The sequence below is a fragment of the Marmota flaviventris genome, chromosome 14 (genome assembly GCF_047511675.1).
Source record: "Marmota flaviventris isolate mMarFla1 chromosome 14, mMarFla1.hap1, whole genome shotgun sequence".
Lineage (NCBI taxonomy): Eukaryota > Metazoa > Chordata > Mammalia > Rodentia > Sciuridae > Marmota > Marmota flaviventris.
The window spans coordinates 34,411,820-34,438,974 of record NC_092511.1 but is presented as its reverse complement, the minus strand read 5'-3'; the positions used below and the strand labels follow the sequence as shown (position 1 = coordinate 34,438,974).

General features: G+C 42.5%; 1 protein-coding gene across 1 annotated transcript in view; it reads left to right on the top strand.

Annotated features, from left to right (window-relative positions):
• Window positions 1-27,155, top strand: part of Thada (THADA armadillo repeat containing) — a 310,445-nt gene that overhangs the window by 207,078 nt on the left and 76,212 nt on the right. The window contains exon 30 of the mRNA XM_027934275.2: window positions 10,348-10,463. Within this exon, the coding sequence (XP_027790076.2) occupies window positions 10,348-10,463 (116 nt within the window). The remainder of the gene's footprint in view (window positions 1-10,347; window positions 10,464-27,155) is intronic.

Genomic DNA, 27,155 nt, shown 5'->3' with positions numbered 1-27,155 from the left:
TGGGGATGTGGCTCAAGCGGTAGCGCTCGCCTGGCATGCGTGTGGCCTGGGTTCGATCCTCAGCACCACATACAAACAAAGATGTTGTGTCTGCCGAAAACTAAAAATAAATATTAAAATTCTCTCTCTCTCTCTCTCTCTCTCTCTCTCTCTCAAAAAAAAAAAAAAAAAGAATCCCACCCCCCACTGTTTATAAAAATGAGATCACAGTGCCTTACAGCCTGTCTTTGGGCTGGGGATGTGGCTCAAGTGGTAGCGCGCTCCCCTGGCATGCGTGCAGCCTGGGTTCGATCCTCAGCACCACATACAAAACAAAGATGTTGTGTCCGCCGATAACTAAAAAATAAATATTAAACTTCTCTCTCTCTCTAAAAAAAAAAAAAAAAGTGTGATTTGGGGCTGATATGGTGGCACATGCCTGTAATCCCAGCAATTGAGAAGGGTAAGGCAGGAGGATTGCAGTTTGAGGCCAACTTCAGCAACTTAGCAAGATGCTCAGAAACTTAGCGAGATCCTATCTCAAAATAAAAGAATTAAAAAGGGCTGGAGATGCAGCTTAGTAGTAAAGCAACCCTGGGTTCAATCCCCAGCACATCTCCTCCTCCACAACCCAAAAAAAGTAAAGTATGATTTGGGGATATTTCCAGTTCTGTCCATATATATCTCCAACACTTCTTTTGAATGGCTATATAGTTTGGCTCCACTTGTAGGAATATCCCATGATTATTTTCTTTTAAAGAGTGAGTGAGAGAGAGAGAAATTTTTTAATGTTTATTTTTTAGTTTTTTCAGCGGACACAACATCTTTGCTTTTGTATGTGGTGCTGAGGATCGAACCTGGGCCGCACACATGCCAGGCTAGCGCGCTACCGCTTGAGCCACATCCCCAGCCCCCCATGATTATTTTCATCTGGTTTTGTATTGGTCATTTCTAAACTTTCCTGGTACAACCAGTGTTGCTGAAGGTTATCCTTGAGCATCTGTATCTTAGTCTGCCCCTGTAAGGATGTCTGCAAATGAACTCCTAGAAGTAGATATTGCAAGATTGAAGAAAGTATGTGTTTTCCATTCTGATGGCAACTGCTAGACTTCTAGGTTGCTGCTTTGCCCTAGTACCATGGGGGACACATTGTGTATGCAACAACATGGCTCTACTGGTTACCCTCCAAAGAGGTAGTGCCTATTTATATTTCCACCAATGATGAGTGAGTATTTATTTTCTTATACAGATATTAATTGGGTCTTACCCATTCAATAAAAAAAGATTCTGTGCCAAATTTCTGAGTTAAAAAAAAAAAACATTGTTGCACTTCTTTAAACAATAATGAAATTAAACATTTTCTCATGTTTATTGGCTATTTGTATTTCATCTGTGAATTGTTTGTTTATATTATTTGCTAAATATTTGCAGTTCCCAAAGTGTATGCCAAGGCATGGGATATTTTAAATTTTGGGGAGAAGCCCAGTGACACTTGCCATCTGTCAGATGATATGTGAACTACTGACTTGAAGTAATTTAGAGTTAACAACATTGGCTTATACTACATTCCTTTTGATATAGTAAAACTGAGTATTTGATAGTTACTGTGATAAAAAGCAAGTGCCATGAGAAATCAACATGGAACAGGAATTAAAGTGTACAATCTAGTGATTCTAATAAGTTATGAAGTATCCAATAGGCACACAAGTCCCATGAGTTAAGTATTGTGGTTATTTAAGAATGAAATAATACACATAAGTTCTTTTAACTTTTATGTGTCATTTTTTAAAACAACCATTACTTTGTAAGGGCATAAATACTTATTGGGTTGTTTGGATATACCTACTTAATGAAACTATTAGGTATTTCCTTTGGCCAAGGGAGCACCATGAAAATATTATTGAGGTACTGAACATGCTATGAACTGAAAAACTCTTGGAATCCCTGCCATATTTAACTTTATTTTTGTTATTGATAAGGAATTAGCAAATATTTTCCCCAGTTTTACCTTCACTATTGAATATTCACAGTAGTTTTTGGTATGCAGAAGTTCTCAGTGCTTTTTTCACATCCATACATCCTTTGAATCCATCATGGCTTCTTCTTTGGTGTGTCTGTGTGGAGGGCTGCAGATTGAACCTAGTGCCACTCTACCTCTGAGCCACTCCCCAGCCCTTTTTATTTTGTATTTTAAGATAAGGTCTTCTAAATTGCTGACAATGCCCTTGAACTTGTGATCCTCCTGCCTCAGCCTCCCCAGTAGCTGGATTTACAAAGGTGTGTCACCACATCCAGCTTCTTCATAAAAACCCTTTTTACCTGAAGATTATAAAACATTTTTTCTCTAGCATTTTTGTAGTTTCTTTTTTACATTGGACTCTTTTATTCTATCTGGAATTTATCTCAGTACAAGGCTTTAGGTAATTTTCCAATTATATTATTTCTCAAAGGACTGGTTGGTTGTTTTAATATTTTTTTCTTGAATAAATCAGTCTTTTCTCTACAGCTTGAATGTCATTTTTATCATGTATTCTATTTCTATATGCAGAATTTCCAGCAAGTTTATCTCTGGACCTTGTATTTTCTATCTTATAGCACTTATATTTTTTTCCACTTAAACTTCAGTTATTTATGCACATTTCTTATTTCCTTCACAAGATCATAGCTCTTTATTAATTTCATCTTTGTATCTTACATACATTTTACTGTTTTTTCTTTTCTTCCCTCTCTAAATATTTTAAACTTCATATTGTAGAAAACTTTAAGTGTATACAAGTATATTAATCCCTATGTATCCATCTCTCAGCTTCAACAGTGATCAATTATTGACTAATTTTCTTTCATTTATTCTTCTATCCACTTACCCCCTCCTGCATTGCTGTGTTGTTTGTTTTTTGGGGGGAGCGGGTACTGGGGATTGAGCCCGGGGAACTTGACCACTGAACCATATCCCCAGCCCTTTTTTGTATTTTATTTAGGGACAGGGTCTCACTGAGCTGCTTAGTGCCTCATTATTGCTGAGGCTGGCTTTGAACTTGAAATCCTCCTGCCTCAGCTTCCCAAGCTACTGGGATTATAGACGTGAGCCATGGCACCCAGCTCTGTGTTGTGTTTTGACTGAATGAATTGTCTGTTATTTTTCATTAATAAGTTTTGCTACATCAAAGAGTTCCTTACAGATCTCAGTACTATCTTTAAGGAAACTCAATAGTTGAAGATCCAGATAGACAGAAAAGATAAATTAGCCAGTATAGAAAAGGGTTCTCCTAAGGAATCTAAACAGAGCCTTATTTTGCAAATAAATATAACTTAATTTTTTATACATAGTTTCTGATAAGTGAAATTAGAAATTCGTTAGTTAGAATCAATTTTATGTCAGTGTAGGGGCCTTTGACACTACTGCTGGGTGACAAGACTCCTAATTGTATTGAGAAATTGAAACATCAGGCCAGAGATGATCCAAGATAAATATATACTCACTCTAAAGCTGTTAGGTTGTCAGGAATGGGGAATCATCTCCTGTGGCCACAGAACTGGTTTATGCAATAGAGAATGTAGGAAGTGAAACCAGAAAGGTTAGTTGAATCTTCAATTCCCAGTAAGTTCTTGAGAAGATTGAAAGTCATTGACAGATTTTGAACTTGGGAGCGATACCTCTGAGCTTGGCTTTAGAACTTCTGACAGCTGTGTGTAAAATCAGTGTGGGAGAGGGTGAGACCTGCCAGATTAGGTTGTTCTCATCATCTATGTGCAAGGTCTTTTGGATTCTGAACAGGACTGTGGGAATGTTCTGGAAAGGAGGGGTAGATTTGAGACACAAAGTGAATTGCTCAGTTCTCATAGAGTTGGTATTTTTGTACATTTTAGTCCTTAAAGATATTTATGGCCTATTTCCTACAATTCTCTTGCCCCAGCCAGAGTCAGGTAGGAAGCAATTACACTTTGTAATTAGTGTCCTCTTCCTGGTAGCATCAACATAATATAGTGAAGTCACCTTTTTGGAACTTACCAAGACCTTCCTAAGGATGTGGTCTCATCTGGTAGACAGGGAGCAACCACTTGAAATGCTTCCTGGCCTGCCCTCTGGTGAAGAGTTCAGTTGGTGGGTGAGTGTGGGTGGCACATGCCCACTAAGTCCTTCTTCTAGGGAATAACTGGACCAAGGGGCTCCAGTTTCTTAAGGTTCTGTCTGTAGCCCACACCAACCCTCAAGACTGGTAATAGTTGGTCTGTCAATAAAAAATAGGACATGAGCTCTCTGTTCTTGTGACATAGGCAGGTACATATGCCCTGCAAGCACTGCCCTGAATTTGGAAGTCTGTAGCAGAGGGGTGCTCCTGAGAAAACACAGTTGGGCCAGGATTTGATTGATTTGCCTGAAGCAGAAAACAAATCCTAACCCACCTTGTTATGATTAGAAATGACATATAGGTTAGACAACTTTTCTCTCTCTTGCTTTCCCATCTCCTCCACACACACTTGCAAGCACAGATCTGCCTTTTAAATGACTTTTGCTGTATCTGTTTCCCAGCAGTTATGTGATTAGGCATGTTTCTGTGAATTAGAAAGTTTAGATCCCTCCTTCAACCTCCCCCCACCCCCAGCTTGCAGTCTGAGTTACAGTCATAAAATACTTCTGCCTGCCTGCCTTTAGTTCTGTTTGTATGAATTAAGTCGACAGGATAAATATTCACATTCCCAACTACAGGCTGAAACAATGTTTGCCTGTTCTGCCCAGTGAGTCGAGAAAAAAAGGGGGCCTGACATCACCCTATACTGTACATTCCCGGCATAGATCATTTATTTAAGTCCCTGAAAAAATACAGATGTTTTACCAGCCGAAATAAAACCCTGTGTAAACACTGAGCTTGGAAAAATGCAGCACTGACTTAGCTGGGGGGTTAGAGCAAAGCAGAGAGAAGAGGCAGAATGGCAGAGACAGGACTTTTATACTTGGCTGAATGTGATAGGGTCAGAAGTATGCACTCACATCTGCATGCTGCAAAAGGAAAAGATCGAATTTGCTTTAAGAAAATACAGTTTCAAAAGTGGAGGGACTGGTTGATCTTGAAGAGTTTGGGATTGCTAATGGTTGCAGTTCATTCACTCCATAGAGATCTAGCCTTTGAAATGAGAATCTCTTTTCTTACTGGCATTGGCCTTTTTCATGGCCTGTCTCACTGTCCTGTTATTGCTGGATCCTACTGGTTTCTGGAGCTCAGCTGCTGTTGATTTTATAAGGGGGAAAATTGCCTGGAAGCCATGCTTGGTGAAGAGGAAAACCCATCTCAGCATTGCATTCCCAAACAGCCATATATCATCTTGATCTTGTCTAACACAAGTCACTATTTTAGTCCAGCAGCATAAACCAGACATATTTTACTGGTGCAGTGTGAGTTTTTTCAGGGAACTGCCTCATGATTCCTTTTAAGCCTGTGGCATTTATTCAGAGAGCCTTATATTTTGCTCTGTGGAGTTGCTTTTAAGATTTTGTACTGCCCAAGTGGACCCTGAGCTTTGCACAGATGCCTGGGGCTCCCCTGGCTCTCTCTGTTTAGAGTTGGGGTGGGGTTGGGGACAGAGGGTAACCACTTCCAGGTTCTCCACATGGAGTTTAATTGAGCCTTGTGTCTTAGGGGCAAGAAATCCAGCACATTCTCTGGCCCCCTTCTCCATTTCCGGCTTCTTCAGTGACCACCCCTCTCCAAGGCAGGGCTGACTGTCCCATGCCTGTGATAGTCATGGGCAATGCTGTTGGTCTTCTGTACTTTTGGTCTCTTTGTGACTGGGCATAAGGCAACAAAGCTTTTCTTTGTTTTCTTTTGCTGACAACTCTAAGTCTACCCCTCACCCTTCTCCGAGGGGCATGCTGTAGCTAGGGGTAATAACTATCTGTTCTCTGTTTGTTCTGATGTGATTATTAATTGGGCTTCCTTTCCTCACAGAAGAATTCCTGGTTTTGCCCTAATTAGAGCAGCCATAACCTTGATGTTCCCAGCCAGACTCGTTAAGTCCCCTCCTTCATTCTCAGACCTGTTGTGTATTCTCTTGTGAACCTGGTCCTGAAAGATGCCCCTGGTTCTCCAGCTGCCCCTCAGCTCCGTGTCTACAGCAGTTGTCAAGCCCTACCTTGCAGCCCCCAGAAGAATGGATCCTTTCCTCTGAATCCACTGCTGCTGGAGTTGAGATGGGGTGGGTGAGATGGGAAAGTTGCAAAATGAGAGCCCTGCTCAGGCCAGGTAGCTAAGTGAGCCAAGACAGGCAGTGAGGATAAACTCATGGCCCTCTCTGTCCACACTTTGCTCAGCTACAGCCAGGTGACTGTCAGCCAGCAAGAAGGTGGGCCAGCTATAGCTAGATCTTTTGACTTTCCAAAATAACTGGGGAATCAGAATGATTTCGATGTGATCTCCCAATTCATAAATGTTGGTTTAAAAATACTGTAGGGGCCAAGTAAAGCCTCAGCCCACAGACTGTTGGCCTTGAGCCCTGGTTTCAATGCGCCCATCTCTTGTCTAGACTCTTGCTGTGGTCCTGGCCCTCCACACCTTACCCCCCCACACACACACACACCCCCACTGACTTTTCCTCTCCAGGTCACAGCTCCCCCACTGAAGTGCTCTCTGAAGAGGCCTCTGCTGTCCACAGGGCAATGCTCATCCCAGCAGGTTACCTTTAAGTACTTTCTCAGTCTGACCCCACCACCCTCTGCACACCCTGGCTGTGCTCTTGTCATACAGGATGCTTGCTGTCCCCTAAGCTGTATCAACATGTATGTTTTTTAATGATTAGACTATTTTCAAGAATAATTTTAGATTTATCAAAAAATCAAATTGATAGTATTGGAAGTTCCCATATATTACTCTCCTCCCTGGACACCCCAGTTTTCTCCTATTATTAATATCTTCATTAGAGTAGTACATCCGTTACAGCTAATGAACCAATATTGATAATCATTATTAACCAAAGTCCATAGTTTATGTTAAGATTCACTCTTTCTGTTGGCAATGCTGATATTTTGATACCATTTAAAATCTTTTTTTGTCACAGTGGCATGCACCTGTAATCCCAGGGGTTCAGGAGGCTGAGGTAGGAGGGATCACAAGTTTAAAGCCAGCCTTAGCAAGTTTGGTGAGGCCCTAAGCAATTTAGCAAGACTGTGTCTCAAAATAAAAAATAAAAAGGGCTGGGAATGTAGCTTAGTGCATGAGCACTTCTGGGTTTATTCCCTGGTACCAAAAATAAATAAATAAATAAAAAGATATAAAATAAAAGAGAAAGTGATGGTCATGCAGCTGTGCAAACCAGCAACTTAGAAGGCTGAGACAGGAGGAGCAAAAGTTGGAGGCTAGCCTGGGCAACTTAGTGAGACCCTGTTTCAAAGTAAAAATTAGAAGGTCTGAGGATATAGTTCAGTGGTAGAGCACCCCTTAAGTTCAGTCCCCAGTGTCACCAAACAACAACAACAAACCCCACCAAACTTCTCAGAGTTCTCATGTGTGTTCAGTTAATCACCCTCCACCTTGGGTCTAGCAGCTTTGGATTTTCTGTGCTTGGTTCAGGACAGTGTGGGATACAGGCTGTTTGCAAATTATCCCAGGCCTGGGCCCAACCATGCTTTTAGCCCAGAAGTTCTTCTGGATCAGAACTGTAGGCAAGAGGGAAAGGGAGAAGGAGTAGCCTTGCCTCTGGCAGCCTTAAGAGCTGGTGGACAAATGACCTTTCAGGTTGGAGCTGCCTAGTATGCCTGGATCTCACTGTAGATCCCAGTTCCAGAGGCCTGGCCGTATGCCTGGACCTCACACCAAAAGATGGCCTCTTTTTCCTTGAACCCAACACTAAATGTCATGTGAGGGTAGTTGTGTGTTCAAATATTTTCATTAATTTTCTTAAAGAAAAAAATATTATCTAAAAATTACTAACTTACTTAATACATTTGCTTTTAAAACTTTTCTTCCCTCTCCCCTTCCTGTTTTTCTTCTCCCTGTCCTTTCTACTCCATTTCCTCTGTGACTGCTCTGATTCTGTGCTTCATTTATATTACTCTGTCACTCTGCTTGCTTCTTTCTGCCAGTTCTTCTAAGTGTACCTCTCTCTCCATTTGACCCATGGAAACAGATCACTCTCCCTTCCTGATGAATAACCAGGATCACAATTGTTGTCTGGTTTGTGCCCAGGGTAACAGAACTGATGGGCCTGTAGGCTGATTTTCCTAAACCAGAGCTACCAAGCGTTTCAAAAACAGTCTTGTTTTTGCCAAGCAAGGTGAGCAAATATAGGACTAAGTTTAAACATCCATCAGGAATTATTTTTGAAGTGATTGCTTCTAAATGAGAAGCATTTGAAAATCTCACAGCTTTCTTTACAAGTAAATTCCAAAGTCATGTATTTTGCTGGTGTCTGCTGATTAATTACAATCCTGTGACACCATGAAAAGCCCTGGTGGTTGGTTTTGTGCAGCTGTGGAGAAAAGAAAGCAAGGCCCAGTGACTGTGCCAGCTCTTTCAGGACAGTGGGGATTGAGGCTGAGGGAGGTATTTTTCCCTCTGGCAGTTACCACATAAGAACAGAAGCCCCAGCCAGACCCACTTCTGCAGACTCCAGGCCGGGTGGTTTGGGTCCCTGTGGGGGTGTGGTGAGGGAGCGACATCTGATCTGTTGCTTCTGAAATAACAGATCCTTTATTAGAGAAAGCATTTCCAGTCTCCACACTGGGACTGTGTGCATTCTTCTATACAGTTACTTCTGTTTCAGAAAAAAAAATAGTAGTAACATATAGCAGAGTAATCAAAACTTACTTTGATTCTCCAAACAGAATGTGCTCAGCATGTATTTCTTGGTAGTGATTGCAGATGTCTGACCCCAGAAAACCTGGCAGGTCGCCCAGCGAGGTTCTGACAGCTCTGGGGGGTTTTATTTGTTTGTTGTGGTTTTTTTTTTTTTTGGGGGGGGGGGGGACTGGGAATTGAACCCGGGAGCATTCTACCTTTGAGTTATATCCCTAGACCCTTTTATTTTATTTTGAGATAGGGTCTCCTTAAATTGCCCTGTCTGGCTTTGAACTTATGATTCTCCTATTTCATCCTTCCTAGTTCCTGGGGTTACAGGGGTGTACCGCTATTTCTGACCTGATCTATTTTATCTTGGCCTCCCACATTTCTTGTTACTCCTTTCCATATTGAACTCTCAATTATTTTACTACCGTCAGCCCAACCTCTTGTTGGCAGGTGGGAAAGAAGAAAAAGTTGATTCTGTTTACTTAGAAAAAATCACCTGCAGCTCCAGCAAAGGATCTGAATAGGGAAAGAAAACAAATACCATTAAAATAGGCTTCAAAGTTCTTGGTGCCTTTATCTCTTCTTGCTTTCCTCCACCCACCTCTTCCCCCTGGATTTAGATAAAGGAGCTGAGACCAAGGATTTCTCTGACTTGTATCTTTCTCCTTGGCACTAGCTAAGGTCAAAGACTCTTGCCCACCCCCTTATTCTCTTTCATTGCAGATTTGTACTCCTCTCAGAGGCTTCGTGGATGTCATTGCTAAGTGTGAATTGAGCACACACACTTGCACTTGGCCTTTGTCACTTATCTGTTGTCACTTATCTGTTGGAACTATGGCCATCATTCTAAATATAGGCACCAGAGAGACAACAGGACCTGCTTTGCTCTGTTTAATTCTAGTGTATAATGTCATGTAAGGCTGGGGGGTACACATCTGCATTTTTGTCCCCACTTCTGACCTCTAAGGGTAGATCTGCTTTAAAAAAAAAATATATATATATATATATACACACACACACACACACACATATACATATACATATATGTGTGTGTATATATATATGTATGTGTGTGTGTGTGTATATATATATAAATCTCGTTCCAAACATCATTATTCAATATTTGCAAAGGCAAGCATTGGTGTGCCTGCTCCTTTAGTCAAAACTATTCTGATGAACCCACACTGTTAAACCAGTTTGGACACTCAAAATTATTTTTCCTATAGGAAGACTGACTTGAAAATGCACATTTTATTTTCATGTAAAACTACTGACATATTTGTGTTTCTTTGCTGAAATAAATGGATAGATTGTTTCTAATAATAAGTTTTTGTGTGGTCATAGAATAGTCCCCAATTTTTGGAATTATGTGAGGGACACAGAGCACAACTATGGGTCAAGGCCGCAGGTTTGACACCACTGCTCCCTCCTCCAAAATCCATATGCTTTTCTGCAGAGAGCAGTACCACATTCTGCAGGTGTCTGTTTTCTCCAAGGGGAGTATTTGGAGGAAACCTAAAGGGAGGAACTGAGCATTTAGGAAAGATACATTTTCACAGCAGGATGTTGCTTTTTCTCTCTCTTGGCTTAGGTTTTTCATTTGTTAAAAGCCTACACGGACTCCAAACACAGAACGAATTCAGACTTTCTTCTGGAGCTGACTGACATCACTGTTTGTACCAAAGCCAAACTCTGGCTGGCCAAGAGGTATGTTAAAACCCCACGTTAGCAAGGAGTTATTGGAGTTAGCAGCACATTCAAAAGTTGCCATTATCTACTTGTGGAGAGTTTTAAAAGTCATTGGCATGAGTTTTCTAAACTTACTGGAGTATGTATCCTTGTAGAACTTTGGGTTGTAGTAAAGAAAGAAGAAAAATATTTTCCTGACGATTTTTCTAAAATTGCTGAGTTACTAGCTGAGTTACTGGGGGGGGGGGGGGGGGGGGTGTAATATGGATTAAAAAAAAAAAACAACTCTATGTAGTTTTTATTTCTTTAACATCTTTATTTATTTATTTTTATGTGGTGCTGAGGATCAAGCCCAACGCCTCACACATGTGAGGCAAGCGCTCTACCACTGAGCTACAGCCCCAGCCCATAATATGGATTTTTACTGCCCACCAAGTAGCTAATGTGTTAGAAATAAACAATGAAAGACAGTGATTCTCTCAATCATGTGCTACAAACTCTTAAGTACCCTGGCAGCTCACAGATGTGGGATTGATGTCAGACTTGAGCAGCACTGAGGCTCAGAGAGATATCCTAGGGCAAGGATAGGAACAGGAGAAGGAAGTTGCCATTTTCAGGTGGGCACTAGGATAGCTTGACAATGCAAGGCAAAGAAGGGGGCTACTTTTTTTTTTTCATCCTTGCCGTTGTTCATTTATTTTGGAACTTAGAACTTTTTATATGTGAAAGATGAAGGAATAAAAAAAAATTCTGCATTTAATATACAGGAAGTGTTGTCTGTAACACTGTGTTCAAATGTATGTTGGTGTACCTGATACTGGTAGGACGGTAAGTGCCCAGCGACTGCGTCCAGAGGAGACCCACGCACTTCCTCACCACATTCCATGCTGCAGTCTGCTGAGAGAGCAGCCTCTCTTCTTTATTTTTTTAAAAAATGTGCTTATTTTTTACTTTTGTTAGGTCCCCCACCTTATATGGCAAATCAAGTAATGGGTGGCATGAGGCCCAAAGATCATTTTGGTCCAAGAAAATATTGTTAAGCAAAGGCTACAGGCCAACTTTTGTCTTAGGAGAGGTGGGGATACACAGAGAGAAGTTGTTCTGGCTTTAAGGGCCACCAGAGGTAAAAGATATATAAGTAGATGATTTTCATTCAACATTTTTAAGTGACAAATTTATGTGGTACAGGAGTAGCCCAGAGGAGGAAGCAGGGAGGGCTGACATTGAACCAGCCATCAAGAGATGATTTGAATTTCTGCCAAATTGGCCACATACTGTGACATTACCTTGTAATCCCAGTGACTTGAGAGGCTGAGGCAGGAAGATTGCAGGTTCAAAGCCAACTTCAGCAACTTAGTGAGGCCCTGTCTCAAAATCAAAAATAAAGGAAGGGTTGGGATATGGCTCAGTGGTTAAGCACCCCTGGGTTCAATCCCCAATACCAAAAAAAAAAAAAAAGAAAGAAAGAAAAGAAATTTTTGCCAAATGGCCAAGGCAAAGAGGAGAATTCCAGACTTAAGTAATAGCATAAGCAGAAATATGGCAGTTTGAAATGGCAGGGTAGGTTTGAAGAAGTGTAAGAAAATTAGCTCTCCCATGTGGCACAGAATAAGGCTGAGGAAACATGCAGAAGCCACAGTGAAAGTTCCTTAAGGAAGCTTGGGTGAAGGGGAGCCAGTGGCAGATATCCCACACAGCAGGCCTTAGTGATTGACCAGCAATAGCTTTGGACAGGGATGTTGATGGGGAAATTCTCTAGCATCTAAAATGCCAACAAAGTTATGTTGAATCTCTAATTTTTAATCTAAATTTTGTTTTCTCCATTTTATTTAGAGGGTAAAAATTGCCTAACCATAAACTCTTCCCCTCAGCCTTGTCCTATTTGCCTTCAGTGGACTCTTAGCTCCCCCAGAACACATTTCCTGGGAGAACAGGGACTTGTGGTCACATTTGTACTCAGCTGGTTACCTATTAACAGGTCAAATCCTCCTAGCTATTACTTCGGGGGATCAGGAAGTTGGGGCTCTCCAGAAATCATCCTGTTAACCCTCCTTCCAGCCAGAACTATCCCAAGCCTCCAAACTCTCCAGTTCTTAAAGTCCTATAGCGAAGAAGTTTCTGGCCCCTTAGCTTGCTACTCTGTCATGGGTCTCATAGAAGGTCATTGCCCACCTGCTTCCTGAGTCCAGCCTTTCTTGTTGCCTGGGATGGAGAAGGCGTAGTGACCCACCAGGCATTGGCTCACAGAGTCACCCCAGCTTCCTGTTCAGCTGGGGAATTTCTTTATAAGCCTTCCTGGTGGCCCCTATTATTACTATCCAATTGGGCTTTTCATCATCATCACCACTGTCCCCCACCCTTCTCTTGATTTTTCTCCATGCCCTAGAAAATAAAGGCATGAATCACTGCAGTTCACTGGGCTTATACCTTCCTTGCCCAGAATCCAGGAAAGCCACTTTCTGTTTCCAGTACAGTCAACTCTCTATTATCCAAGTGTGAACTTTCCACTTGGTGGGTGGTCTGTGGATGGTTCCTAACACCAGCTTCCTCTTGCTCCCCAACTTACTTCTACTAGTATTAGTCAGGATGTGTTTAGAGACTGGAATAGAGTTTGGAAGGAAAACATGCTGCCAAAGCACAACGCATTCCAAAGTTTTGTATCCGTCTTTCTATATTGTCTACACCATTGACAGGATAATCCTGATGATCCTGAAGAGGAAATTATAGAATTGGGACAAGTGATGAAGCATCAGCCTGCCCCATGCCTGCCATGTCCCTAAGGGCATCTTGCTTCAGGAGGTGTTTGTCTACACCACTTAGCTCCATGCTCAGCTAACCCACTCAGGTCCTAGTGGTCCCCTCTGAAAACAGACCCATCTTCCCTTCATCTGCCTTTCCCATGAAGATGTTACAACGCAGAATATTCCAAATTCCACTGCTTCTTTATGTCCCTTGAAATTTACACATGAAAGAAGAATAAATGTTCTTTTGAGCCCACTAAGGATTTTCTGTATCTTTTTAATATAAGCTATGAAAAAATGATGTTATGGCAAAAAGAAAATGTTCGTTTAAATTTTAGCACCAACACCTTTTTCCTCCTAAATTTATTTGATCATTAGCCTCAGTTCATTCAGTCCAATAAGTACAAAAATTTTAGTGGATGTGTCATTTATTTGTCCTTTTATTCCCAGAAAAGGTTTTTAAAAAATTCATTGGAGCCATGGGATCACCAATTCAGTTTTTAAATTTTGACTCTGAAATTGAGGGCACATAAAGACTTTTGTCGTGTATTTGGTATTTTGACTTTGCAAGATTAATAAGGATTTATATGAGGTGGTTGAGCAATAGCCATGGAGCTGTTGGGGAATTTGGGGTGATGAATGGCCAGCTGGCAACGTGGCCTAAGTAAAGGACTGGGTTTCTGCTCTTACAGGCTGCTTTTCATTCCAAGATGTCAAAGCCTTTATGGAAATCAGCTCATTAATCCTTCAAGTCCCTTCCTTCCCATTTTCCTCCATCCCTCCCTCCTCAGTCTAGTTCACTGTCTCTTCCCTGGTGCTAAGGCAATTTACCAACTATTGAAAGAAAACTGAGCTGACCCAGGCCAGGGACTCGGTGAGAATAAGGGTCAGCCACTGTCCTGGAAAGAGCAGCTGGGGGCCCATGAAACAGAATTCTGCACAGTCCCCAAAGGTAGACAGTCTGCAAGCCTTGCTGTTTGCAGATTCCAGGTCAGCTGTCCCAGCTGGATCACAGGACCTGCCTGAGTAGGAAAGACTTTTAAAGCCCTGTCAAGTAGGACTAGAAGGAGGAAAAGACTGGCTGACTTTGGTCGAGAGCTGGGATTACCATTATAGTGGGCTAAAAATTTTCAGAGATGAATTTAGTTATCTAGTGTTTCCTTCTTTGGTTATCAAAGGGGAAAAAAAGGTCGTGTGTGTGTGTGTGTGTGTGTGTGTTTTGTGTGTTCCCTTTAATAAACTTAGTGAACTGAGCAAACTATTCTGACTTAGCACAGTGTATCATGTGTTGACCAAAAGTTTTCTACTAAACTTTTTTTCAATTTTTTTTGATTGTCAGTGCAGCATATATTTAACACAGAAAATAAGTGCAAAATTTGGAAAAGAGAATAGAAATCTTCTCCTGACCACAATCCAGTGGAAACCACTATTATTGGTTAACAATTTTATGTAGTTACTTCATCTTTTTTCCTATGTCTTTTTTTTGGGGGTGGGCATAGTTAAGGTTAGACTGTATGTGTAAGTTACAGCTTCCTTCTTTTACTTGACAGTATCATGAAAGCATTTGCCATTACTATTATTACTAAAAATCTATGGTACAGCTACTATGGAAAATATGGTGGCATTTACTGAAAATAGAATTACTATAATCAGCAATTCCACTTCTGGGCACATACCCCAAAAAATTGGAAGCAAAGATATCTATATAGCCATGTTCATAAGCAACATTATTCATGGTAGTCTAAGTATGGAGACAACTCAGGTATTCATTGACAAATGATAAATGACTAAACAGAATATTATATATCTATGTATATATGTATACACACACGCATGTATGTATAAATGTATAAAATGAAATATTATACAGCTTTAAAAAGGAACGGAACTCTGACACAGACTACAACATGGGTTAGGGTAGTCAATAAAAGAAAATATTGTCTGATTTCACTTATAAAAGGTACCTAGAATAGTTACATTCATAGAAACAGAAAGTAGGTTGCTAGTTCCTAGATACTGGGGGAGGAAAGAATGAGGAGCTTCTAGTTAATGGAGGTAGAGTTTTAGTTTTACCAGATGAAAAGAATTCTAGAGATTGGATGCACAACAGTATAAATGCACTTAACCCCACTGAACTGTACACTTAAAAATTATTAAGATGGCAATTTTTATATTATATTTTGTTATAATTTTTAAAAATTGAATGACAAACATTGAAATCATAAAGCCTTTTTACCATATCACTTCTTCAAGCTTTTCATTGTTTTGACTTTTTGTGATAATTCTTAGCTTTTATTCCCTTGTGCAACCCTAAAACTAAAATATTTTGCCAGTTTTCAAGTGAAGAAAATCTTTGAAAACATTCATTGAAGGCAGCATATTTCTGTCACCTGAATAATCAGTCATTAAGTTTACCTGACCATTATTTTATTGCTGGCCATTTAGTTTGTGTCCCATATTTTAGTGTTGTAAATAATGTTTCAATGAAAATCTTTGTCGTGATTGTCTGCGGGTAAACGTGATTGTCTCATGCTTGATTTCCAGAAGTGGAATAAGTTGATTGGGAGACACAAAAATGTTGCAAGGTCTTGATATCACTGCTAGATTGTTTTCCAGACGGAAAATTTCAGCTCATCTTTCCACCAACAATGTTGTGGGAGATCTGCACTAAAATTTTAACAAGGATTTTTAAAATTAGGTTAAGGAAACTTTTCTTTTTTGAATGCCTGCTTTTCTCTGTATGAAGATATTGGTATATGTTATTTCAAGAACTCTCCTCAGAACTTTCTTAGTATAAGAAATCAACTTTTCTAGGGAGACAAACCCTGTGTGCACAGCAGTTTAGTTAGCCTTTTACCTTGGCCTCAGTTAACAGATAAGTCAGACAAGCATGGGTAATTTTTTCTTTCAATTTTTGCTTTCTATGTCACAGCACAGTCACTGCTATACTTGAGAAGTGTTGTGTTTTATTTGATATGCCTAAGAAAGGGTCTTCCCCCAGGCTCTGCACAAGGTACTGCTCAGCACTGGGCAGACTGCACTTTCAGCCAGAGGGGTCAAACTGTCAGTGCATTTGGATCACGTTGAACATGCATGTACTTTGTTCGGCTTGTACAGGATTTAATTTTCTCTCTCTTTCTTTCTTTCTTTCTATCTGCTGATCAAGAAATTTCACAATAAATCAAGATATTCAATTTTTTTGAAAAACTAGAAGATCTGGCAGCATCAGACCCCTGTTGCCACCTGGCCTCCGTGGGCCAGAGCTCTCTGGATGGAGCATGCTCTTCATGCATTACCACTGTCCCCACCATTGCTCCCTGCTGAGCTCCCTTGGAAATAGGAATTTGTAACTATTGGTGTTGGCATTTATCAAGTACCAGGTTGGCTGATGGTCAGTTTTTACTCCAGGCAGTAATTCTTAGTGCATGTTAGAATTGTCTAGATAGAGTTTTTTAAACCTATGCCAGGCCCCACCCCAGAGAGGTTTTTTTTCCGGGGGTTGGGTATACCAGAGATTGGACTTGGTGGCACTCAACCACTGAGCCACATCCCCAGCCCTTTTTTGTATTTTTTATTTAGAGACAGGGTCTCACTGACTTAGTGCCTAGCCTTTGCTAAGGCTGGCTTTGAACTCATGATCCTCCTGCCTCAGCCTCCCAAGCTCTGGGATTATAGGCATGTGCCACCATGCCCAGCTAGAGTTTTGGATTTAGATATTTTAAGTTGCTTCCTTTGCCCTCAGAAGTGTCATTTAACCCTTATGGATACTCTGGTTTGGTGGTTATCCCGGCAGCTCGCTGCACATTTTCATTTTTTTAGGTGAAGCTTGAATAGAGAGGACTATAGCTATGTCACTTTATTCGATGATTTAGTCAACTTTTTCATTGCTGTGCCCAAAACACCTAACAATTAGAGGAGGAAAATTTATTTTGTGGCTCACGGTTTCTGTGGTCTCAGTCCATAGATGGGTCCCTAGGCGAGGCAGATGTCAGGGGAAAGTAGTTAGGACAGGACACCAGGAAGCAGAGAGCAGCTCTCCTCACCAGATACAAACCCCAAAGGCATGTCTGTCCCCAAAGAGCCACCTCCTCCAACCACACCCTACCAGCCCACAACTCATTTAATTTCTATGAGGGGACTAATTTGCTAATTAGTTTAAGGTTCTTATCATCCCATCATTTCACCTCTAAACTGTCATGCATTCTCACACATGAGCTTTCAGGGGACACCAATATCTAAACCGTAACATTCAATAAACTATTTCTTAAGCCCTGCCATATGCCATGCTGTATCAAACACTGTGCCTGGTTATTAAAACCACTACTTCATTGTAAAGAGGGCAGAAAATTAGAGTTTTCTGAAGTACACTCATAGACCTGGAATTTTAGATCTAGAAAGAACTGTGCAGCTTATTGTCATCCACTCCCAGCACTATGCACGTGGAAAACTGTAGCCACAGAGGTTGGGGACTTGTCCATTTCCCACAGCTGGCCAGGAATAAGATCCTCCTGACTACTGCTAGTATTGTTGGGGACTGAGCTCCCAGCTCTTTGTGGGACTCACTCCTCTGGGCCACACTGCCTTCATCTGTCCAGACACAGTTTTTATGTTAAGGCTTTGAATAGCAATAACTTCAGCATCTGCTAGAACAGTACTTCTCAGGGGAAAAAAAAAAAAAGAAGAAGAAGAAGAAGTGCACATGAATGCCCTGGGGATCTTGTTAAAATGAAGACCCCTATTGACTAGGTCTGCGATGGGGCCTAGGAGCCTGCATTTTTTTACTAGTTCCTATGTGATTGACTCCACTGCCGCTGATCCTGGGACTCAGTAAATACTTTGAAGAGCAAGGGCCAGCCCCTTTGATGGTCCAGCCCGCGGTTAGAAATACTACCACCCTTATGCTCTCGTTCCCCAGGGATTGGGGCTGCATCTGGGAGCTCAGGAGAAGGCCTAAGGTTACTTAAAGTGTCCGCTCAGCATTCTCTCCTCACCCACCTGAGATAACCTGCCTGGCATGAGTGCTGTCAAGGGGAAGTCACATTCCCTGGTCCAGGTAGCCATCCCTGTGGCCTCAGTGCCTGGGATAGGACCAGTGTTTTGTTGGCATGCAGTGAGCAGTTATCATTTTGGAAACTAACAGTCTGATACTGTGGTGGAAAAAACAGCCTCTCAGGAATACAAGAATGGGTCCCAAGGTTACTAGGAAAGCATGCTTGGGAATAAATTTTTGAATAAAATAGTGTTCATGAAGGGAAGAGATGATGGCAGGGAGCTAATGTTTGCCAAAGACCTAATGATTTGCTACCCTGCATTAAGTCTAATTTGCTATCCCAAGTTAATTCTAAATTGCAGGCTGTGTATGTACTGTGTGATCCAGCTACTTCCTCAGAGCTTTCCCCCAGTGCTCCTCACCCTACTTTGTGCCCCTCATCTATTTCTTCTCCCCAGGACATATGCTTCCAGCCACCTTCTGGTCTCCTCCCCTGGCCACCCCTTATCCACACTCCCATCTTTTCTCCCTTTTCTGTTACTTACCAGTCCCTGCAAGCTGAGTGGTATGTCCCTTGAGAGCATGTGGATTTAAATGCTTAAGGAAAATATGCTTATAGACAGAGCCGGGCTTGCTTTTGTGTGGCAATCCTGGTTCTTCCCTAAGGGGTCTGTGGCCAGCTGCAGAAGATCTGGTTTAGGATTCTGTTTTGCTCTCCAGCAGCTGAAGACAGTGGTTATTTTCTAACCACCAGATTTATTCACACAAGAGATTCACTTCCCAGGCAGAAATACTGGGGCTTAGGTCTGATTTCACCTTCCCAAATCTGTCCTGCCTCCCAGACCCTTTCCTTCCCCAAGAAAGAGGTCCTTCTTTCGCAACAACTTGAAATAAAGAGAGCCTGAGCCCTCTGCCAAGCTACAGGTTGCTGTTTCACTTCCATGCCACTGCTGAGAATCCCTTCCAGGAGGGTTGTTAAAATATTCAGATGATGTGGCATTTTAAGGCTATCATTTGTGGTCCCTGCCAAAACTTTCAGGGAAGCAAGTCTCAACAGGGACGGTTAGTCACACAGCAAGTTTCCAGGCATTGCTGGTGGTTGTGTTTTGCTTTTTAGTTTCCTTTCTCTGTCTCTCTCTGCACACCACCCCCCACCCATCAACAGCCTGGGCTCATGGAAACTAGTCTGGGTAAAATCAGTTAAAACTGATCAATATGTTAAACTGAGACTTTGAGCAAGTTGCCCAAGGTCAAATCTTCTTCATATCACAACGAGAAACACAAAATCCTTTTATACAACTGCACTCCAAGAATTCACCCCCAATAGTGCCCTCAACTTTTTAAAATATAGAAATCTGTAGCCCTAACCTGGAAATCATAATTTATTCAATAGAAGGCTCAGAAACATCTTCCTCCCCTTGTAGCTGTTGGCTCACTGGGGTCTTGTTGCTGGAAAATTCGGACAATGTTGTCATTGTCTAGCTCACAAGGAGCGCTGCCTTAGTGTCCTGAGCACATTCTCATAATGTTATGTGAAGCCCTCATACAGTGGGATACTTTTTTCCCTTTGGCATGTAACTTGTTCCATCTTTTGAGTAAATCAGCACATTCCTTACTTTCATTGAGCCTTTCCTGGTGAACTAAAGTCAATTCAGATGCACAGACAGAACAAAGCAAGGTAGTAGGCAGAGTGGGGAGTAGAAAGGTGAGCAATGCGTCTGTGTTTGAAAATTGTGAGTAGGACAGGTACAGATTTAATTAGCTATGAACAAGTAAGAATTTAGTAAATATTGGAATGAGTCAAAGTGTGTTACAGGAGCTGGGAAGGGAGAAATAAGTGCCAGCTCGTGGGGGTAGAGGTGCCCAGGAAGTCTTCTAGAAGGCAAGGGAAGTCTTTAAAGGCTAGGGGAGAGGTAGTTATTAGATAAAGTAATCTTAGATTGGATAATGAGGAAGGTGATGCTGGGATGGAGCCTGGCACTAAGATCTCATTGCCCAGATACAAAGAAGGAATCTTGGAATAGAGCTGAGCATTGGTGGCCAGCCCATTAGGCATGTATAATGGAGCCATAATAGGGCCTCAGTTGTCAGATTTGAGGTGAGAAGAGAGCTTATTCCTATGAAATGATTAACCAACAGTGGAGCACAAAGAGAAGTATATAGGATAAGTACAAGAGTTTGGGGGTGGGGCAACGAGTGTGAACTGAGATGGGGAAGACTTTTTGGGGGAGGTAGGTATTGAGCTGGGCCTTAGAGCAAGGGTCTGATTTGGAAATGCCAAAAGCAATGCCAAAAGAGCAGGTCCTGAGGGGGAGCATACAGCGAGTGCAGCGTGGCATACGGCAGGCAGTGCACATGGGTCTGTTATGGGCCGCAGGGAGATAAAGGTGAAGAAGAGGTGCTGTGCTTAGGGAGCAGTGCAAGATTTGATACGAGACCTGTTGTGTCAGCCCTTAAGTGTCATCCAGAGGAGTGTGGCCAAGGGTGAAGAGGAAGTACTAAGCTCAGGCAGATACTGGTGAGAGGATGCTGTGTGTGCTTACATGGAACCTGCCCAGAGAGGCTTTAAGGCTTTCCAGCCCCACATTGGTCAACAGAATTTCCATTCTTTTTTTTTTTTTTTAATATTTATTTATTTATTTTAGTTTTCGGTGGACACAATATCTTTGTTTGTATGTGGTGTTGAGGATCGAACCCGGGCCGCACGCATGCCAGGCAAGTGCACTACCGCTTGAGCCACATCCCCAGCCCAGAATTTCCATTCTTTCCTGGTGGTCAACCAGAAGCTCCCTAGTAGCAGTCTACCCACTTCCTGTCTTGGTCACCTGGAAGTCCTTGTCATCTGCTTGGGCCACTAGTCATGGAAATAGAGACACTTGTATGTACCTGAGACCACATCGCTTTTGTCTTCCTAAGCTTGCTAATATGACCATAGAACCATAGAATTTATAGCAGGAAAGGGAATTTAGAGTCACTTAACCCAGTGGAATTCTTTCTTCAAACAGAAACTTTTGTGGAAATTCAAGATGGGAGATGTTGAAGATAGTAGAGGTGGTAAATACAGTTCAAGCTGGGATCGGGGCCAGGAGACCCACCTACATGACTTCCTTCCCATTGGAAGCCTCAGAAGGGACTAAGAGAAGCACTCCAACTCCCTATTAATATAAATAAATAAATAAATAAATAAATAAATAAATAAATAAATAGATCTAATCCAAACTGATATTTGCAGAAGAGGTAATTAGACATGGGGTTGGGGGGGGGGGCAGGTGTGGCTGGCCCAAGAGGTGGCTCAAGTTATTGGAATGTAAATAGCAACTTTGCTTTTTTGCTGTTTGACTTGCTTCCCTCTCCTGCTTCCTGATCATCCTTTTAGAAAATCCTGCAACCCTGTGCCCCAGAGCTGCCTGGGGTCCTCCCTCAGTAGTTGCCCTTGCTGGCTAGGGCACTCGGCGCCAGTCCTCTTTGCCATCAAAATAGCTATTCCAGATCCTCTTTCCTTAGAAATCCACTCATAAGGGCTGTTGCTGGGGCTCAGCAGCAGAGCGGTCACCTAGCACATGCGAGGCACTGGGTTTGATCTTCAGTACCACCTAAAAATAAATAAATAAAATAAAAATATTAGGAAAAAAAGAAAGAAATCCACTCACAGCTGGCTGACTACCACTGGATCTGACCAGCTAGTCGTGCCAACAGGTTCTGAGTTCTAACGTAAGAGTAAGTTAGTTCTCCTGGGTTGCACAGTTGTTTGCAGCAGTGATCCTTTGGAGATAGTACATTTGATGAAGTTAGTAACTGACCAAGGCTTTCTGGCGGTGTGCAGACCTGGTGGGAACATGTCCCTGCCCTCATTTTGAGCTGACTCAGCCCTAATATGTTTGTCCTGAGTGGCCAGGCTTTAGGCTACCTTCAGAAGGGCTTGTGGGGAACATGGACTGTTCTTATGTGAATGGGCCAAAGGAGCAGCTTGAAGAGGGGCCCTCCTCAGCTCCCTGTTCTCTCCCTCCTTCAGCTACCCCTGCTGCCCAGCCTTCCTGAGTGATTGGACGGACCTGCAGCCTCATGGAGTAACACCATCCCACAAAAGTTTAGGGGCCATTCCAGGACTCCCTGAGCCAGAGAGGGCCCCCATCAGCCTGTGGGCTCTGTATTTTGGAGTGACTGTGCAGAGGGTCTCTTCTAGAGGTGCTTGGTGAATGGAAAGCCTCTAGTCTGAAAACAACTCTGTGCTGACATTGAGAGAGGCAGAGTATTCTTGCTGTCAGCAGGTCTGGGTTGCCTACTAGCATGGTGTGGCCTTATCTGTCTTCAGTCCTGAGTTTTCATCTGTAAAATAGAAAGCTCTAAAATGTGGGTGTGAAATACATGAGGATGGAGAAGACATGGTAAATAATGGCTGTAAAAGCATGAAAGAGTACACAGATATGGAAAGTATCTGTTCCCAAGTTTTGGTTTAAGTTTGAGACAGGGCCAGACATGGTGGCACACAACTGTAATCCCAGTGACTCTGGAGGCAAAGTCAGGGGGATTGTAAGTTCAAAGCCAACCTTGGCAACTTAGCAAGGCCCTGAGCAGCTTAGAGAGACCTTGCCTCAAAATTAAAAATAAAAAAGGTCTGGGGATATAGCTCAGAGGCAAAGCACCCTTGGGTTCAATACCTAGTAACACCGCCACCCACAATCTTTTTTTTTTTTTAAAGATAGGGTCTTGCCAAGTTGCCCAGAATGATCTGGAACTTGGGATCCTCCTGCCTCAGCCTCCTGAGTTGCTGGGATTACAGATGTGCACAACTGTACCCGGCAGTAATTTGTCATCAACATCATCAGCATGCTGCAACAGGCCCTCGGGCCGATCATCACCAGAGCAGCAGTGCTTGGAGCCTTGCTTTTCCCCAGATTGGCTCTCAGGCACAACACCAGAGCAAGTGGGTACAAACTAACATGCTGTAATTGCGTGGCACAGTATCTTCCTTTCATCTGATTGTGTTGGGGACACAAAGCTAGAATTTGTTTGTCTAGAAAACCTTAATTTTGTTCTTGGCTTTGTGCTGATCCTGGATAGATCACTTGAGCTCTCCGAACAACTTTGATGATTTGCAAAAAAAAGGAATATAGGAATGATAATGCCTATTTTCCCTCCCTCTTAAGAATTTTATAAAGATTAAATGAAATAGAATAGAAATATTTTTGAAGATAAGACTTTTAGTAAAAAAATGCAGTTTACTATTATGATCATGATTACTGTTATTGATGGGGCTGAGGTCCAAGCATGTGCCAAGTTCGTGTTACCATGGTTCTATGGAGCATTCTGTGAGAAATCCTCACCTTGATGTTTCCAGGCTTCTCATGCAACATCAAGAAGCTCCATTCTCCTCACCTATTTATCTTTTTATGCTCTTAGAAAGAAAGGGGACCTCTGTTAACATTCTGTGTAATAATTGACGCAATATATCCTCCAAGCCCCAAACTTTAAATAAAAGTTTTCTTGGATACTACTTTTCCCCCATAATTCCCAGCACATAGCTTATTAAGTTATTAACCAGCAATTTCTCTGGCAGCATATTAAACTTTACTTTTAAACAAGTCACAGAGGGAGGGAAACATGCATCTCTCATAAAAGGAATAAAAAACATACACCCTCTAAAACAGTTTCCCCGGGCTTTGAACAAATCCCAAGCCTCACACAAGGTCTCTTTTTCATCATTCTCTGCACATAGTTTGAGTGTTAGTGCATTAATGAGAAAAAGATGCCTAATAGAAAGATGGAAAAATACGAGGGCCTCTGGGGGTGTGGGTGGCTCCTGAGGTTCTCTGAAAAGGCAGGTGAGCCTTCATGAAGGAAAAAAGGCGAAGCTGTGGCTTGAGGCTCTGGGCTTCTTCTGCAGCAGTGGCATTCCTAGGGGATACAGAGCGGGCCATGGCTTTGGCCCTGCCCTGGGAAAGGGACCCTGGTACCTTCTGCAGACGGAGGGACTTGCAGAATGCCTCCCTGTGAGTCTGGTAAAGGGGTGAAGGCCCTCTACTCCCATGGATCCCACCCCTTGGAAAGAAAGATGCTTTCTCGAGGGAAGCCCATGCATTTGTAGTGCATGGACTGGGCCTTTGCTCTCTTTCTGGAAAAACTCACAGCTCATGGCTCTCTTTGTGCATGGGGACCATAGAGAATTCCCTGGAAACTGGTCCACCATCAGAGCAGGGCATGGAGGGTGGCTTCACTATTAAAGGAAAATCCAGGTACGAGTGCTGCAGGGCAGCTTGTACCTGAGGGCAGGCGTATAAACACTGGCAAAGCTCCAGACCAAGGAAGGCTGGGTGGTTGTAGGAGTCCAGCATAAAAATGCAGCCCTGCCGTCACACCTCCCCTGGTGAGGGCGAGGTAAATGTGCAGGCCCAGGTAGCCTGCCAGACCCTGCATGCTGCCTCCAGCTGGCCGGCCTACAGATTTGAATTCCCACTGTTACGGTAGAGGAAAACAGCCTGTGTGGAAAATACATATTCTACAACTCATGACCATTTGGCATCTTGGTTTAAACAAATACCCTGTTGCTTCTCCAGGAATGCCACATGATGGTAACTTGGCTGGGGGCTGTGGTAAAAATGGAAATCAGAACAGGGGAGGGGCTTTTTTAAAATTTAACTTACACTTCAACGTTTACTTGACTTAATGTGGCCTGCATCAAAGAAGGACCTCCTAACTCCTGACCACAGCAGTTCTTCCTTTTATAACCAAATGGGATGAGAGGCATCGTCTGCTCTGTCGAGAGCCACCACTGCAATGACCAGAACGGCCAGCAATACAAAGATGGCCTGTGGGATCTCTGGGAGACCAAAGGATGGTCAGCGAAATATCTGGGGTCAAGTCAGCTGTTCAGATTGTCTTCCGAGACTGTTTTTGATGGTTAGTCAGGGAAAATTCCCTGGCTTTGAGGAGCATTTTAAATAAGGGCATGGTGTGGCTGGACATGTGTCAAGTAGGAGGAGTCATACAGCATGTAGGAACATGTGTTAGACTTTTCCCTCTCCTCGTCCTGCCTCCTGCACCCACTCTGCCTGTTCCCAGCCTGACTCCACAGCCCTTACCCTCTTCCCTGTGGCTTCCTCCCATCTCTGTGGGTGTTCTGAGAGCCCCGGATATGGCTTCCCTTGCTCTCTGCTGGCACCCAGGCTAGACGCTGCTGGTGCCTCTGGTTCTTTATGGGCTGTGTTGGAGCCTTGATTACAGAAGATGGCTGTGATGAGCCCCTGTTGGGTCTCAAGACCGAGAGTCATTTCAAGCCATTAGCCTGTTGGCTACCTGTTTGATATCTAGAATTCCTTCTCCTTCCTCTTATCAGCCCAAATCCTTCCATGTCTTTAGACCTTTCGATGGAATTCCTTCTGATTGCTTTATGTATATTTTGTTTTCCTCCACATACATCCTTCCCCGTGCCCTCAAACCATAAGACTACAAGGCCAGAACCCTTCTCTCTCCTTCTGTTTCCCACCTCAAGAATGATACCCCACGGTTCTCACTAAGTTTCTGGATTAATGAAAGTGAATCGTGGCTCTAATCAGTGTTGTAGGGGAATAGTTCACTGGGGACCAGAGTGACCCAGGCCCTGACTGTTGAAGTCCAGATTGGGTTTCTTTACTTAGAACTTAACATACACCAGCAGTCTACAGCAGTCTACACCAGCAGTCTAGGTCAGCTGTTTCTGACCTTCTGAGTATGGGAGTGAATTCTTCAGGAAGTTTGCTGTATCCAAAATGAATCATCTGTTTCTTCCAGGAGCCCACAAAGGCTTCACAACATTTTTTGTTTGTTTTTTGTTTTTGGTACTGGGGATTGAACCCAAGGGCTTTGCTACCAAGCTACATCCTTAACGCTTTTAATTTTTTATTTTGAGACAGGGTCTTGTTGAGTTGCTTAGGGCCTCACAGAGTTGCTGAGGCTGGCCTCGAACTTGGAATCCTTCTGTCTCAGCCTCCCCAGTCCCTGGGATTACAGGCATGTACCACCACTCTGGCAAGCCTTCACAATATTAAACAGGCACCTGAGCACTCCAATGTGACTCGAGCTTATGAGGCCCTACTAGACTCTTAAACCCTTTGGAGCTTTTGGAACTCTTAAAAATCATTCAGAAGCTCTCCGATTTGGGGCCTCTGTTCACACATTCTGTATCATTTCCTCCTGTCTCTCCCCATACCATATCCCTTTAGTACTTACTATTATTACCCAAACCTGTCATGTCCCAAATCTTCAGACCTGCTGCTTCCACTGCTGGGGTCACTGCCTGTGACCTGCTTCCCTGGCTCCCCTGAGTCTCCATCTGCCCTGGGGCCTCTGACTCCCTAGACAAACAGAATGGTCTCCTCTGCCATCATCGTTCAGTTTTATTCCGTTGTCTCCTCCTTGGAGCACCTGGCGTAGTCTAGCCTGAGTGATTATGTGCTTCTCTTGCTAACCTAGTTAGTGGCTTTCAATGTTTTTTTGACAGCCATTTGCAACAAGAAGTACCTTTTACATGTGGCTAGATGAACATGTATGTGTTTATGTTGTATAAAAACACACACATATCGTCCTATGAAATAAGTCTTACACAGTTTGAGATTTTAGTAATAGCTATATATATATATATATAAATAGCTATATAGATTTTAGTAATAACTATATATAATAGCTATATATAGCTATTTTAGTAATAGCTATATATAAACTTCAAAAAATTGCAACAGAGAGGGAATTTCTCCAAGTTTATCATATTTAATTTCAGGAATACTACCTTTCAGCATATCCACCATCATGTTGGATGCCAAGCATGACTCTGTTGATACCACCCAGTGTAATGTGACTTATTACCTAGAAAAGAAAAAATCAATTTTACCTAAAATTGTTGTTTTTCACTAATTATTTACATCTTGTTTAAAGTTATTTATACATAACTTATTAAAAATTCACTCTGGGCAAGGACTTTATAGAAACCCTGTATGTAACAAATAA